General features: G+C 41.6%; 1 protein-coding gene across 1 annotated transcript in view; it reads right to left on the bottom strand.

Moving 5' to 3' along the window:
• Nucleotides 1-18003, bottom strand: part of Gdi2 (GDP dissociation inhibitor 2) — a 23277-nt gene extending 5274 nt beyond the window's left edge. Inside the window, exons 1-6 of the mRNA XM_021180244.2 lie at nt 17786-18003; nt 7120-7227; nt 5018-5117; nt 3351-3485; nt 1752-1950; nt 1223-1354 (exon numbers count right to left, since the gene is read on the bottom strand). Coding sequence (XP_021035903.1) covers nt 1223-1354; nt 1752-1950; nt 3351-3485; nt 5018-5117; nt 7120-7227; nt 17786-17830 — 719 coding nt within the window. The 5' untranslated portion in view covers nt 17831-18003. The remainder of the gene's footprint in view (nt 1-1222; nt 1355-1751; nt 1951-3350; nt 3486-5017; nt 5118-7119; nt 7228-17785) is intronic.
• Nucleotides 18004-18149: the final 146 nt, after the last annotated feature.

Raw genomic sequence — 18149 nt, 5'->3', positions numbered from 1 at the left:
TCCGTTTTTTCGAGACAGGGTTTCTCTGTATACCCCTGGCTGTCCTGGAACTCACTTTGTAGACCAGGCTGGCCTCGAACTCAGAAATCCACCTGTCTCTGCCTCCCAAGTGCTGGGATTAAAGGCGTGCACCACCACCGCCCAGCTAAAATCTCCCTTCCTAAATCTAGATGAATTATAGTATCTACTAATTAAAGGTAGTGGGCCATAAACAAACAGGATATGAAAGTATGAGACAGAATTGCTGGGAAGAAAGGGTTTGAGAGGTGGGAAGAAAGGAGATATTGGGAGGTAAATAAAGGCAAAAATGGGTGATAGACTGTAGATAAAAATGTAAGTATATCGGTATAAGAAGAGATCTGAAAAATCATGTTTACAAAATAGAGACTTAAATCACAGTTCTCAAAGAGGACTTAGATGTGCATACATATATTTCATACATAATGTGACATATTAATAGATATACACACGTACATATGTGCCATATCAAAGTAGAATGTGGTCTCTGTGGGAGAGGAGGACTGAAGGGGCAAGGAAAACCCTAGTCAGCAATATTATCTGTACACAGAACTCTCATAAAAACTTCATTCATAATAGCCCCAAACTGGAAATCTAGACATCCCAAGCAAGGAGTGTGGTATAACCATGTAATCTACACAATATCGTGACTCTCAATATAGGTGGGTCCTCAGCCCATGCACCAACCTAAAGCCACCTCATAAACACTGTTAAGCAAAAGGAAGCCACGGGAGGTGAATGAGCATACAATGTATTTTTCTATGTGGAGGGGACTAATTATGATTGATCTAAGGTAACTTTGTGGGGGAGGAAACCATGGTTTTTGTTTGTTTGTTTTGTTTTTTTGAGACAGGGTTTCTCTGTGTAGCTGTGGCTGTACTGGAACTCACTCTGCAGACCAGGCTGGCCTTGAACTCAGAAATCTGTCTGCCTCTGCCTCCCAATTGCTGGGATTAAAGATGTGCGCGCGCCCAGCTGGAAACCATTTTTGATGATACATGTCTATAAAGTCTATATACTTTTCAAACTATATTTCACTTAGCTGAAGTTTTGTGCATAAATTTATTTCATTTTAATAAGAATAAAAAATCTTAAAAATAGAAAACAAGCAAATAGCATTTCATTATTGAGAGACATTTTTTGCCTTCACCAGTCAGGATGAAATCTGAGGTCTTCAGGGCTAATGGGTAAAATAGGTACTCACCTTGCAAATCCTTGCGGCAATTCCCCAAGACCATAAAGCGGATACAGGTACGGGCTTTTACCGTATCTTGCCAAAGACTCACTGTAAAGTTTAATTCTATTAATGGTTTCACAACACGGCTGATCTAAGTAGCTGGGGAAAAAAGCAAATGAACATTAGAAAAGACTACTTCTTTCTTATTGATTTTAAACTCTTTTCCTGCAGTAATCTCAAAGGACTATCCCCTAATTAAAACAGTCTTAGACTCATTTGCAACTAGACCCTCTTTCCAAGGGCCAGACAATAAAGTACAAGTCCTAAGTTTCACACTTAACAGTCTCACAGTTCAAAGTTTAAAGAAAAATATAGATCTGAAAACCAAACATTCCTGACTGGAATCCTCGCACTTTTTTCTGCTGTCGATCCTCTCTAATAAATACCTAATATAATACTGGAACTGTAAAGTTGCCTAAAGCCACCTCCTAGCACTGCTAGCCAATAGCTCACAGCCTCTGCACAGCTAGGAGATGAGAGCCATTAGCCTACTTACTCATCTGTTCTGTACAGTGCAAGAGAATGGCCAGTAAAGTCTATAACATCTTGGCCCAAATCAAACTTCTTATACACATCTCTCATGGAGGTCTTCTTAGGATCAACACCCTCGAAAGTTCTAGGATCTTTTTCATCAAAATTGGCAACATAAACCAGGAACTTCCTGAAGCGGCGTTTCTCAAACAGTCCCATTAAGCCTGAAAAATATTTTTTTCAAAAAGCACATGGAATAAGACACTGAGAAAGTAAGACTGTGGGGGCATTTTAAAAACCAATGTCATGAACATGACAGAACCTGGACTCTAGTTGTACAACTCTCTAAACAGATCATTCATAGTACTCAATTGCACAGCAGAACCTCAGTAAATGGTACATTTTTTCAGAGTGGAATTCTGTATCTTTTTTTAAAAACTTTTAAAAAAAAAGATTTATGGCTGTGAGCCTTCTTCATGTGGTTGTTGGGAATTGAATTTTTAGGACCTCTCTCTACTTGCTCCGGTCAAGTCCAATCGCTCCAGTCAACTTCGCTTGCTCAAGTCCCTTGTCGCTTCGGCCCAAAGGTTTACATAAGTACATTGTAGCTGTCTTCAGACAAACCAGAAGAGGGCGTAAGATCTCATCACAGGTGGTTGTGAGCCACCATGTGGTTGCTGGGATTTGAACTCAGGACCTTTGGAAGAGCAGTCAGTGCTCTTAACTGCTGAGCCATCCTCTCTCCAGCCCAAATTCTGTATCTTATTAGGCACAAAATAACACTGAAAAAACTGCTCCAAAGGCATCTATACCAATGTTCTTCCTCTATGATGCTGATCTGTAACTTAGCCAGTTCCCAAAATTATGAATGTTGCTTTCTTTCTTCTGAATGCTACAACACACTTAGACCTCATGGGAAAAGACCAAGACACCAAGGAAGAATTAGCCACAACTTATTTAGTGACTGCACTGTATGTCACTTGTTAATGAAATCTTAAACAACTAGTACACTGCTCTACATAGGCTGGAGAGATGGCTCAGCAGTTAGGAGCACTTGCTGCTCTTGCACAAGATCCAGGTTCAGTTAACAACACTCACACGGCCACTCACAACCATTTGTAACCCCAGGCTGATGAGATCTAATGCCTCCTTCTGGCCTCCATGGGCACTAGGCACAAATGTGGTGCACACACATATATACAGGCAAATAATGAAGCAAAATTTTAAAAAAAATCTTTGATTTCAGCACTTGAATGTAAAGACAGGTGGATCTCTGTGAGTTTTCAGCCAACCTGATCTAGATCTAGGGCAGCCAGAGCCATATCCTAAAACCTTGTCTAAAAATAATGTGTATGATGTACACAGAGACTGAGAGAGACAGGGCAATATATGCAAACCCTAAGCTTTCTCTCTGAGTCAGTGTTCCTAATAACACACAGCTGGAAGATAAAGATAAGAAAACTCCTAGTTTTATATCCTTTCCCATCCTCCTCTAAACGGAACAGACATTAAAGTTAACTGGTGCATAATTGGTAAGTATTTATGACTAGATAAATGGATGTCTGTGATTCCTTTTCACCAGAAAAATCTCATCATTGTGTTAAATAAAATGAGAATTACTTACTAGATGCCAGGGCTTCTGCTTCAGTGGAAGGAACCTTGTAGATTTTCCCTCCCTTGTAGACAAAGCTTCCCTCAATCACTTTGAAGTCCATGTAGCGAGTGACCTCTGTGAAAAGCAGCATCTTCACCAACTGACCTTGAAAAGCCACATAATGCAAACGTCACTCAAACCTTACTACCTTTAAAAAGAAGCAAAGCTTGCCATGAAAGCCTCCCAACTTTGTCCTAACACGGTACAGCAGGTCTTACCAGAAACTTGCAAAGCCTCATTTTAGGTGGTGCAGCTAAAATACACACCTTACATACATGCTGAAGCTCAGTGCTACAACTTGTAGGCTAATGAATCTCATCGACTTGGCTGTGCAAAGACCATGAAATGTAAACTAGCAGTGAGAAGAGGTCTGCTTTAACAAGTGAATTCAGGCAATTTTGCCCTTCTGTCCTGTATCAGACACAGGCAATTCCAAATGTTTCAATTTTTAAATCAACCTATATTTATTAGAAAATATTGACATCAGATAGATGAAGAACGGGGGCTGGTGAGATGGCTCAGCAGGTAAGAGCACCCGACTGCTCTTCCAAAGGTCCTTAGTTCAAATCCCAGCAACCACATGGTGGCTCACAACCATCCGTAACAAGATCTGACTCCCTCTTCTGGTGTGTCTGAAGACAGCTACGGTGTACTTACATATAATTAATAAATAAATCTTAAGAAAAAAAAAAAAAGATAGATGAACTACATTTAGGAATATCACCTATCTGTAAGCTCCTATGCCAATTATCAAAAGCTTTTGAGACCAAAACCACTTTAATGCTTATCTGAAAGGATAATTACAACATCTTTTTTTAAGATAGGGCTGGAGACATGACTCAATGGAAGAGGCTATCATTTATGAGACACCATATTCAAACTCCAGAACTAAAAAAAAAAAAAAAAAATTTTAAGAAATAAGAGTTTGAAGCCTGGCGTGGTGGCGCATGCCTTTAATCCCAGCACTCGGGAGGCAGAGGCAGGTAGATTTCTGAGTTCGAAGCCAGCCTGGTCTACAAAGTGAGTTCCAGGACAGCCAGGGCTATAAACAGAAATCCTGTCTCGAAAAAAACAGAAAAACCTGTCTCAACTATACAGCTATACACCGCTAAGTGTGGCTCACTATTCAATACCATCTTAGGAAAAAAACCAAAGATACCACAGAACTTTTACAAGATATTTTACTATCCTAAAATACTGAGAATGTTAATGCGAAAAGTTAATCTCAAAAGCGTACAAACTAGAAAACATTTAAATGGCATGAAAGACTCAGTTTCACCGAGATTATCAGGTAAACATTAAGAAGGAAATCTTTTACAAATATTTACAATGTTACTGTATTAGAATTTTGGTCTGTACTGCACCATACCAGACTTGCACCAAGTGTGAAATGTCTATAATTTCCTGCTAAGTTTCTATATATTACAAAATCTTCAATTTTGGTAGGCACTGTGTCACGTCATGATTTTGTTTCTTTCCAGAGCTATAAATAATCCCCGCTTCCCTCCATTCTTAAATGGAGCATCTTACTAAACTACTTTTGACATAAGTACGCCCCGGGCATCAGACCCAGGGTAATAGTCTCTGCTTCCAAATCAGGTTCAGTACACTGTCATAAACTGCATTAGCATTTTTACCATTGGCCATAAGGAACTTGGGAATTAAGTCAACATTCCAGTCTCTTCCTCTTCCCATTGATGCTGGCGGTTGTCCTGGTAATTTAAACCTTTTGTATAACTAAAAGCAGAACAAAAATATCAATAATGTAACAAAATGTAATTTTCATCAAAAGTTATCAATGATTTTTAGATCCAGAGGTTGTGGTATAACACAACTCTAAGAGTTAAAGCACAAGGCAGTTTAGTTTGAGTCAGATAAAACGTTTATTTAGTCATAGAAGTCTTTTAGGTCTCAACGTATTATGTAATTAAACACAGTATTTAATTTATGAACTAATGCTAAGATTAATAAGCACTGCAGAAGTCTGTTTCCCACTTACTGTAGACTCATTTAAACTAATTCCCTCTAATTTTGCTTCTCTAGCTACACAAGTTGAAAAATAAATGTTACACATTTTAAAACTAGAAAAGATAAGTTAGAACTAATTCCTGTTAACTTGTAGTTCTGAGGTTTTACTGAAACACAACTGCTGTATAAAACTGCACACTGTGTTGAGTGTGAACATAAACACACACCAATGATTACATCACCAAAGAACACTATGCACACATTCACCTCCAATGAATGCCTCCCAGTATAATAGTGTATGACGTTATCAACAAGTTTTTTCAGATTCATAGTCTGAACTTCTCCAGATTAAAAAAACGATAAAAGGAAAGGTGGTGAGACTTGTAGCTTCAGAGAACAGAGAAGAAACACACATACAATGCTTAAACCTTTAGGGAATCCTGTTTTGTTTTAAAGATTTATTTACTTTATGTATATGAATACACTGTAGCTGACATCAACACACCAGACCCCATTACAGATGGTTGTGAGCCACCATGTGGTTGCTGGGAATTGAACTCAGGACCTCTGGAAGAGCAGCTGGTGCTCTTAACCGCTGAGCCATCTCTCCAGTCCCCCCAAACACTCCCCCTCCGTAATCCTGGTTTTAAAAACAAGTTTACTGAAGAGTGAAATACCACTCTGGATGGCTGGAGATAGAATACAGTATAAATAGTATAAATTTTCATAAATGTTTCATTATGATGTAGAAAACATCATCCTTAACAGATGGAAACTGAAACATTTAGGTCAAGTGCCACAATGTCTTTATTACTTTCAACTTTTCAAAATCACAATAAAGTAATGTCTCGTGGCACAGACCCATAATCCAGCACACTGGAAACAGGGAGATCTTGAGTTCAAGGCCAGCTAGGGCTACATAACAAAACCTTGTAAGTTAAAAAAATACAGAAATAAGTAACTAACAACAACAAACCCCACAAATCAAATCAACTGCTAGATTCAGACTGAAGGTTTTGCTACACTGGTAATAAAATACTTTCAACTCTTCTATATTCATAAAGGGAAGAAGAAACTATTTGATGTATGTATTAAATTAATCAGGGAATGATTTTTCTAGGAAAAGTGTACATTATTCTCACAAAAAAGTGTCACTCCCTATATATAAAAATGTTTACAAGCTCCAGATAAATTTAGAAACTCACTTAGGACTCATATATTCTATCCAAAAGGGGGAGGAAATTAAAGGGAAAAGAAAAAAGACACCGGAGCAAACAGGATTAAGCTTGGAATCCCAGCTCTGACTTAACAACAGTGATGAAGAATACAGGACAATAGGAGACTAAGGCAATAATCAGTCCAGGTATCAGCAATGGCATGTTCTGGCACACTGGGCACAACCCACCCCTGCTTCCTTGTCCTTACTTAACACTTTACAATCCCCAAACTAGAAGCTCCTAAAAAAAAAATCGGAGAGCCGTCAACTTATTAAACAGAATAAGCCAAAACTGCCAGGGGAGGTGTTCCACGCCTTTAATCCCAGCCATGACAGAAGTGAAGGCAGGTGGGGAGCTCTGTGAGCTTGAAGCCAGCATGGTCTGGTCTGTATAGAGTACAGGATAGCCAGGACTGGGTAGAAAGACATTCTGTCTCAAACCCTCCTCCTACCCCACAAAAAATATAGTACTAAGAAGCCAAAACCAAGACCAAGTCCAAAAGTGGACACTCACAAATCACCCAACATGTAAACATGTGTGGATCAGAGACTCACATCTTCCAGCGGTGTTATCGATGCACTTTCTCCTCCATAGTATGGATTCTGGTCCATATGAAGAACCTTCTTTCCATTCACTGACATTATCCCCGACAGGATACACTCCTAAAGGAAAACATGTATGGTTAAAGAAGGAAAGACATACATGTTTAAATGTCTCCTTTATAAAAGAGGTAATCTCACTAAGCATTCTCTTAGTAACTACAGCACTCATTCACCATGACAAAAGGCTTCTCCTGGACGCCAGGGAGCTCCAAGGTGAAAAATGAGATTCCCAACACCACAACCGCTTATTTACTGGGCAGGCAGAGCAAAGGCAGAGGCTTTCACCTGCATCCTGCTTCTCTTTTCTAAGCATTCACTAAGGCCTTTATGAGGCATTGAAATTTATCTTAACGGCATACTAGTAATACCCACCTTTTTTACACTGCATTAACAAAATCCAGCTCAAGGAAAATCTTTAGTGTTGAACAAAAAAAACTGTTACATGATTTACCATCTTTATTTGAAAGAACTGATAAACAGACTATTTGCCTTTGGTAAATTCTTTAAGAAATGAACCTCTTAAAAATGAACAGGTTAGGTGTGAGAAATGAGGAAACCCAGAGTGAGTCCTGAGTGGGTGTGTATTGTTGACAGACATGACCCTGCTAATGGGACTTCCCTCTCAGATACTCAGGGAAATAGCAAAGCCTTCTCTCCTTGTCTAAGTGTGTAATGCTGACTGTGCAGATAATGTCCACCATACCTTCCAGCACCACCACCTACTATTCCCCATAAAGGCTGCTCCTACCGAGCTTTCCTAACCCTGTCTCCTTGGTCTGGCAATAACCGTAAATGCTGCATCCTTGTTTATCTGAATAACAACCAGGTCCCCTTGTTCACATGTACGCAATGACCATCTCTATTCAACTCTATACAAAACACACACTGAGCTCCAGGTTGCTGAAGCCTCTCTAGCAGAAAGCCCCGGCCACCCTATCTGTGTGACTGTCTTTTCTTCATTCCTTCACCAACTACCTGACTCAGATCTACCCCTGGAACCCAGCAAGGATGCAGCAGTTGAGTGCTGGACAGATGGGCAGGTTAAAAACACTAGCTGCCCTTCCAGAAAACCTGGATTGTTTCCCAACACCCACAAGGCAGCTCCCAACAGGCTGTAACTTTAGTTCCAAGAGCTATGATTACCTTTTTCTAGCCTCCATGGGCACCAGGCCAGTACAGGGTGCACAACATACACTGAGGGAAAAGATGATGAACATAAAACAATAATAATAAAACCCCATCATTTATTACTAATAAAATGCAACTCATGAATGCAAAACAATGTTGGAAAGCTCATCTACCATCTAGGACCCAATACCTACAGGGACTTTTAAAGTGTTATTAGTCCGCCTGACTGCTGCAGCATATTTGATCACACTATGAACCCCAGGATTGTGTTATTTATTGAAAAAGAGGTTTTCCTGTTGTGGTCTGGCTCAGTCTCAGAATAAACCTTTTAATCCCTCTGGCTGGGATAGACACGCTCTTAGTACACACCTTTAACCTCAAACAAAGAAGGTAAGTGTTAGTTTGTAGAAGGAAGTTTGAAATGTTTGAAAGTGAGGTCTAACTGAGTAGCAGACAAAGTGATAAATCAGAGAAAAATCTGACCAAATAGAATACAATAATTCTCACAAGAGAGAGGAAAGGAAACCTGCTTAAGAGAACAGTGCAGAAAAAGAGAGAAAAAAGAAAGAGGCAGTTTTACCAGGACAGGTGTTCAGAGACAGATTACAGAGTGAGAACAAGCTAGACACAGGTGAAGACAGAGCAAGCTAGAGAATGGAAGCAGTCAAAAGATTAGAACAGATTGCTAGACTTAGTTTAAGGCCAAGAAGAGCAATAGTTGAGAAAGAGCCTGTTTGAATCAATCAGATGGAGAGAACTCGGAAGGGGGGTTCCTGTTTTGAACCAGTCAGGGAGAGTTTAGAAAGAACAAGAAGAGGTGAGCTTACTCACTAGTTAAATCTCAGAGGCTGAAAACATTCTAGGCCTAGAATAGATTGCATGGAGGCTAGAAGCTTCCAGGGCTAGGCCTAGGTTAGCAGACTGGAGTAGTAAGGCTTCAAGACAAAGACAATGACTACAGTAGAGTATAAGTTACATTTATGTTAAGACTGAGTCTTCCTACTGCCAGGCTGGCACACATACCTGAAGTGTTGCCATGTTCCAACACACCTTACTACAAGACTAGACTTTTCATATCATTAAGTGAAACATACCAACATCCAGAGATCTGGATTATTTAGAGTAAACTAGGACTTCCTAAGTGTAACTAGGGGTAGACCTAAGCTGAAAGCGGCAGTCTTGTCGCTTGGAATGATGGTGCGGGCCATTTAGGATGGAAGGAGAAATAGCCTTCCAGCACAGGTATTCATTCTTTTCTCTGGGTCAGTATGTGGGCTGCTCTGCCTCATTACAGCCTCCCAGCCATTATGGCTGAAAACCCTGGAAGTAAGAGCTAAAATAAATTACCCCTTGTGCTGTCCGTCACCTGCTTTGAAGTCTAACACAAGTGAGACAACTTGGTTCACATTCCTTCCAAGAAGAACCTGTGATAGAGCCCCAGGCCCACATGAAAAAGTCAAGCAGGGTGGCAGGCCTGTAATCCCTGTGCTGGCGTGTCAGATCAGGCAGACCCCTGGGCCTCCATGGTTACCCAGACTAATTTACTCAGTGAATTTGAGGCCAGTGAGAAACCTACCTCAAAACTGGTGGACAGTGCTTAAGGGCTGACAGTGTATTTGTCCTAGGTCTTCCTCTCACATACCCCAAAATAAGATCTTTTTTGTTGTTGTTGTTGTTGTTGCTCTGCCTTCTGACCCAGTGTCTTACTGTGTATCCCCAGCTGTCCTGAACTCAGTATCAAAACAGGCTGCACTGGATCAGAGATCCGCCTCCATCTGCTTCATAAGTGCTAGAGTCAAAGGTATATACAACTTGTTTGAAGTCACACAAGGAATCATTTATTTGTTCTTGTTACAGAACAGGGCCTCTTGGGTACATGGCCAATCTAGCAGGCACACTTGCTTTGCAAATAATTTTACAGGGGTATCACAATGTTTGTTTGTTTGTAGACTGTCTGTGGCTATTTTCCCAGTGACACAACAGTTGTGACAGAGCCCACATGACCTTCAAAACCTAAAATATTATGTCTTATCTGAAATCCTATCTAAACCTGCAAACAGAGGATCTCAAGGTTTGGTTCCTGTTTTGTCATAATCTGCTGTCTTGTTAAGAAACGCACTCTAAGCAGGCTCTGGAAACTCGAGTTGAACCCACAGCTCCCAAAGGTTTAATAAAACAAAACTGAGATCCATCTCTTGGGCTGCTTGGGAAGGGAAGGGGATGAAAACCTGCATTTCTAACAAGTTCCTAGGGGATAGTTGAAGAAGCTGGTCCTGGACTGATTTCCAAAGAGCAGCTATCAGAGTAGCATTTCTCAAGTGACAGTCACCTGGGGCTCATGTGAAAATGTACATTGTGATTCCTGTGTCTGACTGATGGAAAAAGTTTTTGTGTTTCAGGTAAGTTCTCAGGTGCTGCAGAAGCAGCTAGTGTAGGGACCTGCACTTCTGATAACAAAGCAACAGAGGAATCCACTGAATGAATACACCATGGGTACATGACAAATTTTAAGTAGCCACTCCCCTCCTGGTGGGCACTGACTGCCAGTGCTTTACTAGTTAAAAATACTGTTCTGTGGCCACTTTGAGCACACCGTTTGTTATGTCGGCATCATAGAAAGCAACTATGCCCACTGGCTTTCCACTAGAACTGCAAACTCACAGCTTTGACAGTATATAAATCCCTATTTCAGGCCCATTAGTCACTCTGACTAGGGTGTGGTTTCCTCGCCAATCCTGATTAAATGAGGTTGAGAACACTTTATGACTGGGTAATGATTGGCAGAACCGGCTAGGATTTAACCACACTTCTAGCCTTTCTCCCCTTATTTGAATTTTTTAAATATGTCATCTATAATTACACATACTATTATGCGTGTCTGTGTACATGTGCCCAGAAGACCCCTGTAGCTGAAGAGGCAGGTCACTGTAAGCCACCTGGAGACTAGGAAGCCTTCTGGGTGAGCTACTGGTTCCACTGACTTATTTTTTAAACACATTTTAAAATTTATTTTTGTTTTCCTTTTTTAACTTTATGTGCAGGAGGGTTTGGCCAGCCTGTACATATGTGCATTCCTGGACCTGGGGTTATATCAGATGGTTGTGAGCCACAATGTGGGTGCGGGGACTAAAACCTGGGTCCTCAGCAGGAGTAACAAGCGTTCAGAACTGCTGACCCACCTCTCAAGCTCTTACTCATTTTCTTAAATTGAATTTTGTCTTTTCTGTACCACCTTATAAAAAAGGTCTTTATATATTTTAGGAATGTAAAGTCCTTTATATGTACTGCAAAACATTTTCCATCCTGTGTCTACCTATTCACTCTCTTAATGTCATACTGACAAACAGAATTGAAAGTATTTTACAAATACAATAATCAGCCCTAATATCACTTAAGAACAATTCCTTTGTCTCTGTTTCTCTTTTCCTTTTTTCAAGGCAGGATCCCACTGTGTAGCCCTAGCTGTCCTAGATCTCATCATGTAGACCAGGCTGGCCTCGAACTCAGAGGTCTGCCTCCCTCTGCCTCCCAGCACTGGAAGTACATGTGTAGGCCACTTCACCCAGATCCCTGGCTTCTTTTAGTGCCATATTAAAATATATTGCTCAACGCATATATGAAAGTGGAATAACAGGCTCTTGCATTTAAAGAGTATGACCAAAAAGTCACATTCTCGTAAAATAAAAGCAAGACTTCAGGGCTCAATTTCTAAAACAAAAATCACAGCAAACTTTGCTGAATATCATCTACACCTAACTCTTACAAATATGCATGACCATAGCCCTAAAACATGAAGGTTAAAAACCAAAATTAGGGGGCCTAATAATTTAAAGACTCGTCAAACAGCTGACAGTAACTGCCTTCAAAGGAATCATTTAGAACAAATACCGCCTTGGATCTCAGTTGTTTTATTAAACCTTTGGGAGCTGTGGGTTCCAGAGCCTGCTTAGAGTGCGTTTCTTAACAAGACAGCAGATTATGACAAAACAGGAACCAAACCTTGAGATCCTCTGTTTGCAGGTTTAGACAGGATTTCATTTTTTTTAATGTGGGATCTGGAGGTCCTCATCTCTCTACAAGCAGCATACTGATAGGATTTTCCTAGTCCTGCACTTTTTGTATTGACACTTTGATATGTGCACACATGGATGCCACGGGGCAAATGTGTAAGTCAGAGAAAAACTTGAAAGTAGAAAACTGATCTCATAACCCATGGATCCCAGTGATCAAATTCAAGTCGTACGGCTCGGAACCAAGCACCTTTCCCCACTAAGCCATCTATTCTACTAGCTCCTACATCCTTTTTATAAATCCCATCTTACAGTGTTCTCTTTGATTAGAAAAGCATTCCCCCTGCTCACAAAGTTTACCAATACTTGTTTTATTAGTTTGTTTTGAGATGAGGTTTCTCTATGTAGCCTTGGCTATCTTGGAACTCAATATGTAGACCAGGCTGGCCTTGAATTCAGAGTTCCTGAGTGCTGGGACTGAGTATACCATCACAACAGGCTTACCAAAACTTTTTAAAGCCAGTTAACCCCCTTTTATGAAGTTTCTGGGGATTCTATGTGAACTCCTCATCTTCCCTTTTCTTTTTTCAGACAGAGTCTCACTATGCAGCCTACGCTGGCTACAAACACCAACCTCCTGCCTCTGGCTCCTCGGTACTGAGAGTATATGCATATACCCCTCGGTGTCTACATTTACTCTTATTCTAATTACTCTTCCACAGAGTAACTTGGGTGTCTGGATTCATTTGCAGCATTCTAAATTAAACATCTTTAGGAGAGGAATACTCAACTTTTTTTCTTTTTTTAAAAAAACGAATTTGAAAGCCTTGGTCCTGTGAGCACTACTGCAAGGAATACAAAGTCCTTTGTCCACACCTCTCCAACCTATCGCAGAGGTTTTCAAGACACTCCTATTACTTACCGCATCTGTATAATACAGGAAGCTTTTAAGTTTACCTTTTCATTTACCATAACAGGCTGCAACAGTCACAGATAGTTTAAATAACTGAAATAGGACAAATAATTACTTCAATTTGAGTCTTCAATCAGGAGACTCTCCTGAAGAAGGAGGAGATAATAGCAGCTCCTCCCGTGAGTGGGTGAATGTTTGAAAACATTAACCCACATTAATCCAGAGTAGCCTTTCAAATCAGATGCCACTTGAAATGAGACAAAAAGTAACACAGCTGAATCAAATACCCAACTTTACCCGTATGTATGTACGCTTAAAAAGCAGATGTGAACCTCCAGTCCTTGGAACATTTACATCTTCTAAGGCGGACACAAGCTGCTTCCCTGATCTAAAATGCCTGAAACAGGTGTTTTAAATGTCTGGGTTTTTTTTTCCATTTTAGAAAAATTTGATACATATGGGGTTTCTGCTGTTGTTTTTAATTTTTTAGACAAGGTCACACTATGTAGCCTTGGTTGGCCTGGAACTCTGTAGGTAGACAGACCAAGCTGGTCTCAAATTCTGTCTGATTCAACCTCGTGAGCCACCCACATGCTAGGATTAAATTAAGTGTCACCAAACCATTGCAAAGTTACTTGGGAATAAGATCCAAGCCTAAACATAAATTTTCCTCAGGCTAGCCTGAAATTCCCTTAATACAGCATTTAGTGAGCCTGGACCTTGTCCACCACCCAGCAACACAATGTCCAGGGTGGGATTCCCATGTGTGGTTCTATACTGGAGCTTCAAAAAGATTCATCTGCAGCACTCTAAATTAAACATCTTTACACTAGGAACACTGAACTTTAAAAAGAAAAAAAAGAAAAGAATTTGAATTCCTTGGTCCTATGACCACTACCACAAGGAATACAAAGTCCTGTGTCTATACCTCTTGAAGCTATGGCAGAGGTTTTCAAGACCAAATCTAAGTGTGAGCAAATTTAAATTACAGTTTAGGATTCTCAAATCAAGCACAAAAATCTAGTATTTGATAAGTATGTTTTAATAAAGAGAAATACTAGGGAGCATATTCTGGGATGTAAAATAATCTTTAAACATATTATGCTGAGAATGAGTTCTTTATATGTCATAGTGCATGTTTCTGCTCAAATGTGTAGGCTTACTGTGTAGAAAAAAAAAAAAACAAGAACAAAGCCTTGGGAAACACAACCGGCTGTAGAGCCAGCTCTTTTCAAATAAAGTAATTCTAGCACAACTCAGCGATTTATTACCAAGCCCATATGAGTTGTGTGCCAATTATGTGGTAAAAGTCTGCTTACACATGCTCAAAGCATAGAAATGCAGAAGTTGCCAGCCAACCAACAAAGAAGGGATAGGAAGCAAAAATGAGACTGAATAATTCAGAAGGCAAAGCAGCCTGAGCCTAGTTAAAGGGGCTGAAGGCCCCACAAAGCTCACTGGGACTTAATGCATTCGTATGTCACAGCACAAAAATTAGTCACCACAAAACACTAGTTACCAAGACAGTCACTCTCCTTGCTCTCGTGTCAGTAGAAAGGCTTGTCTACAAACTATAGGTTTGAAGGGGGGAGCACTACTACTTTTTCTTTCTTTGTCCAGACAGGGCTCCTTTGTGTAGCCCTGGCTGTCCTGAAGTTGTCAACCAGACTGGCATCCAACTCAGAGGTCCATCTGTGTCTGTGCCCACCCCTCTTCCCCAAGTGCTGGGATTAAATGTGTGCACCATGACCTCATAGCCTTTAAAGTGTTAAGTCTCAATGTTAGATAATTACACAGAATCTGCCATTTCTCATAGAAAATTAAAGGTCTTCTTTACTAAAGTTACTTTCAATGCCTGAGGATTAATGTGAATTTAACTGATAGACAAGAATGCCAACACCAAGCAACACTAAAGTAACAAGTTTCCTTCACTCAAAGTCCTTGACACACCAATAATATACATTTGGTATATACCCTTTTTCTAGGTTCTGAAATCTCCAGCACTAAATGTCTACAAGCCAAACATTAATGCCATGTACATTCTGATATTCAAAGCTACATCTAATTTGTGGCTTTTAGCTTTGACTCTTCAAGTTAACTTTGTCTCTCCAAGATTTAACCTAATTCAAGATTTCACCCAAGTTCTACTAATGTCATTTCTTATTGTCAACATCATTCTGCTATTACTGTGTCTATTAATGATGGTCCTATGATGATCACAAGCTACACTGATACAATTCTAAAACATTTACCAGTATAGATCTAGGAAGGCTCAGTGAGAAACAAGGTTAGCATAGCTGTAAGACAGCAGAAACTTCTAAATTCTAGTTACTTATGTATCCACTACCCATTAAGAAATTCACAATTCAAGTGAAAATTTAAATAAAGGGTGTTACTTTGTTAAACAGACTGTGCTATCTTTGATACAAAATGATGCTTCTAAACTAGGCCTGTGGAAGCCTGCAGGAAACCTCTGCGCTCACTTAGCTACACTCAACCCACCCCATTAATGGGCAAATGTGAAGTATTAGCAATGACAATACAAAAGAGAAATAATTGGCTCTCACAATATGCTGGCAACCTCAGGGCCCACTAACAGGCCACCACCACAAACTACTTACTATGCCCAGAACCCCCAATTAGGCAGTAAAAAAAGGTCAACCTGCAGAGAGCCCTGGGTAGTGATTAATTTAGCAATTTAAGTCTCCCCAACTGAGGGGGGTGGGATTCCAATGGCTGGGTGTGACAGTATGTGCCTTTTAATCCAAGCACTGACCGACCACTGGGAAGGCTAGAAGGTAGAAATATCTCTTTTAAATTCAGGGTCAGCCTGATATATATAGGGAGTTCCAGTATAGCTAGGCTACACAGAAAGATCTTGCCTCAAAAAAATAAAAGAAGAAATTCAATCATTCATTCAAAGTAAGTAGATGGCCTTGTAGGTGAGCAATGATGTCTATCTCCAGTCTACTCTCTGGGCAGTCACATGTTTACTGAGCCTTGAGCAGAACATCTTGGCCTTGCCTTTCATCCCAACACCCAGAAGGCAGGGATAGGCAGAGCTCTGCATTCCTGGTCAATCAGAGCTACATGGTGAGAACTTGTCAGAATACAATAATCTCTTCTAGCAATCATTCATCACTGCAAAGAGAAAAATAAGCTTTTCCTAAAAGTATTAAAGAAAAAAAAGTAGAGCCGGGCGTGGTGGCGCACGCCTTTAATCCCAGCACTCCGGAGGCAGAGGCAGGCAGATTTCTGAGTTCGAGGCCAGCCTGGTTTACAAAGTGAGTTCCAGGACAGCCAGGGCTATATAGAGAAACCCTGTCTCGAAAAACCAAAAAGAAAAAAGAAAAAGAAATGCCAATGCATTTCAACAAAGTCGAAAGCTGTGGGGCTCTTATTAAATGACTTGGACATTTGATGGATAGACATATGGGATCCATACATCAATGTTCCTGATGAAGTAATTTACCCATAATTTCACATTCAATCCCCCACCCCACACACACCGCAACTGATAGTCAAAATGGTCGGTTCTCTTCCCAACTCCTTTTTGCAAATGATCAGCCCTTTTGTCACAGCGGGGGGTGGGGGTGGGGGGGGAGGGGGGAAAGCACAAAGTATAAAAACCTGTCTATATTTTTTTTCATATTTAAGCAGTTAGATACTAACGAAAACGTACTGGAGCACTAGGTACCGCCTTACATTTACATACCAGTACATTCACACTGCGCATTTATTTTCTAACCTCCCTGAAGTGTAAGAAGTACAGAGAACTTAGCCTCCCCCTCCTCAAGAAACTGTGGCGGCACGCAATAAACCAAACCAGAGGGAAGCATGGCAAGGGCCGGACGTGAAAAGTATTTAACAGACAAGTTTTGGGGAAATTCATTTCCCATTCCAAGCGAGAGGATGAGAGGGCAGTGAAGCAATTAGAAAAAGGGATTTTTTTTTTTTTAAAGAAACTCGTTTCATGATTTTCTCTAGAAACTTAAGTTGGCCAAACTCTACGACAAATTATCGATCAGCGATCATTTTTCTGTTTGGCTTTCTGCGCCCAGAGACTAGCTGAGTAAGCTGCTGCGGCTGCTACTCGCCACATACATAGGAACTGCAGGCGCCAGCAGCGACTCCCTCCCGCTCGGTCCAGGGCTTGCCTGCTTCCAAGCGGGAGAGGTCATTCACCCAAAGGGGAAGTGCAAGGCGCACAAGCTGTTTTCCCGGTCCTCTTCCTTCCTGCAGGAGGACGAGGCTGTCTCTCTCCGGCTGCTGGGCGGTTCTGCCCTCAACTTCCCAATGGGCAGGCTTCCCACGGACACGTCTCGGCTTCCACATCCTGGTTTTTCCTAACACACTACCGACGCCTTCAAATCACTGCATCCCAACAAGCCACGACCTCCCTACCCTAGACTCAACACGGGCGAGTGGGGACGGTCCCCAAGGGGGCGCAGACACCGGCAGTTCGGGCGCGGGCGGGGCTCGTGCACACCGATCGGACCCGCCTTCGCCCCCGGGCCGGGCAGAGGCCGGCCGGACGCTCTCCCCGCCGTCCGCCGCAGCAGCTCACCGTCAGGCCGGTGCCCAGCACGATCACGTCGTATTCCTCATTCATGGCGGGGAAAGGAGCGCACGCGGGGGCTCGGAGGCCGCCGTAGAGAAGGGAGAGAGAAGTCCGGCCGCTCTGGGCCCCGGGGATGGGGGGAAAAGGGAAAAAGCGAGGAGAGGAAAAACGGAGCTGAGGAGGAGGCGAGGCCGGCCGCCACCTCAACGGGAAGAGAAGAGCAGGGAGGGGAGGGAGGGGAGGCGGGGAGAGGAGAGCGAGCTCCGGCGCCGGGGCGGGGCGTGCGAGAGGCCGCCGGCGCCGTCAGTCAAGGGAGACCTGCTCTCTTATTGGTGAATTTCCTGCTTAACCCCACCTCTTCCCCCCCCCC

This window comes from Mus caroli, chromosome 13 (assembly GCF_900094665.2).
Source record: "Mus caroli chromosome 13, CAROLI_EIJ_v1.1, whole genome shotgun sequence".
Lineage (NCBI taxonomy): Eukaryota > Metazoa > Chordata > Mammalia > Rodentia > Muridae > Mus > Mus caroli.
The sequence above is the reverse complement of the archived record's forward strand: the minus strand, read 5'-3'. Positions and strand labels throughout refer to the sequence as shown.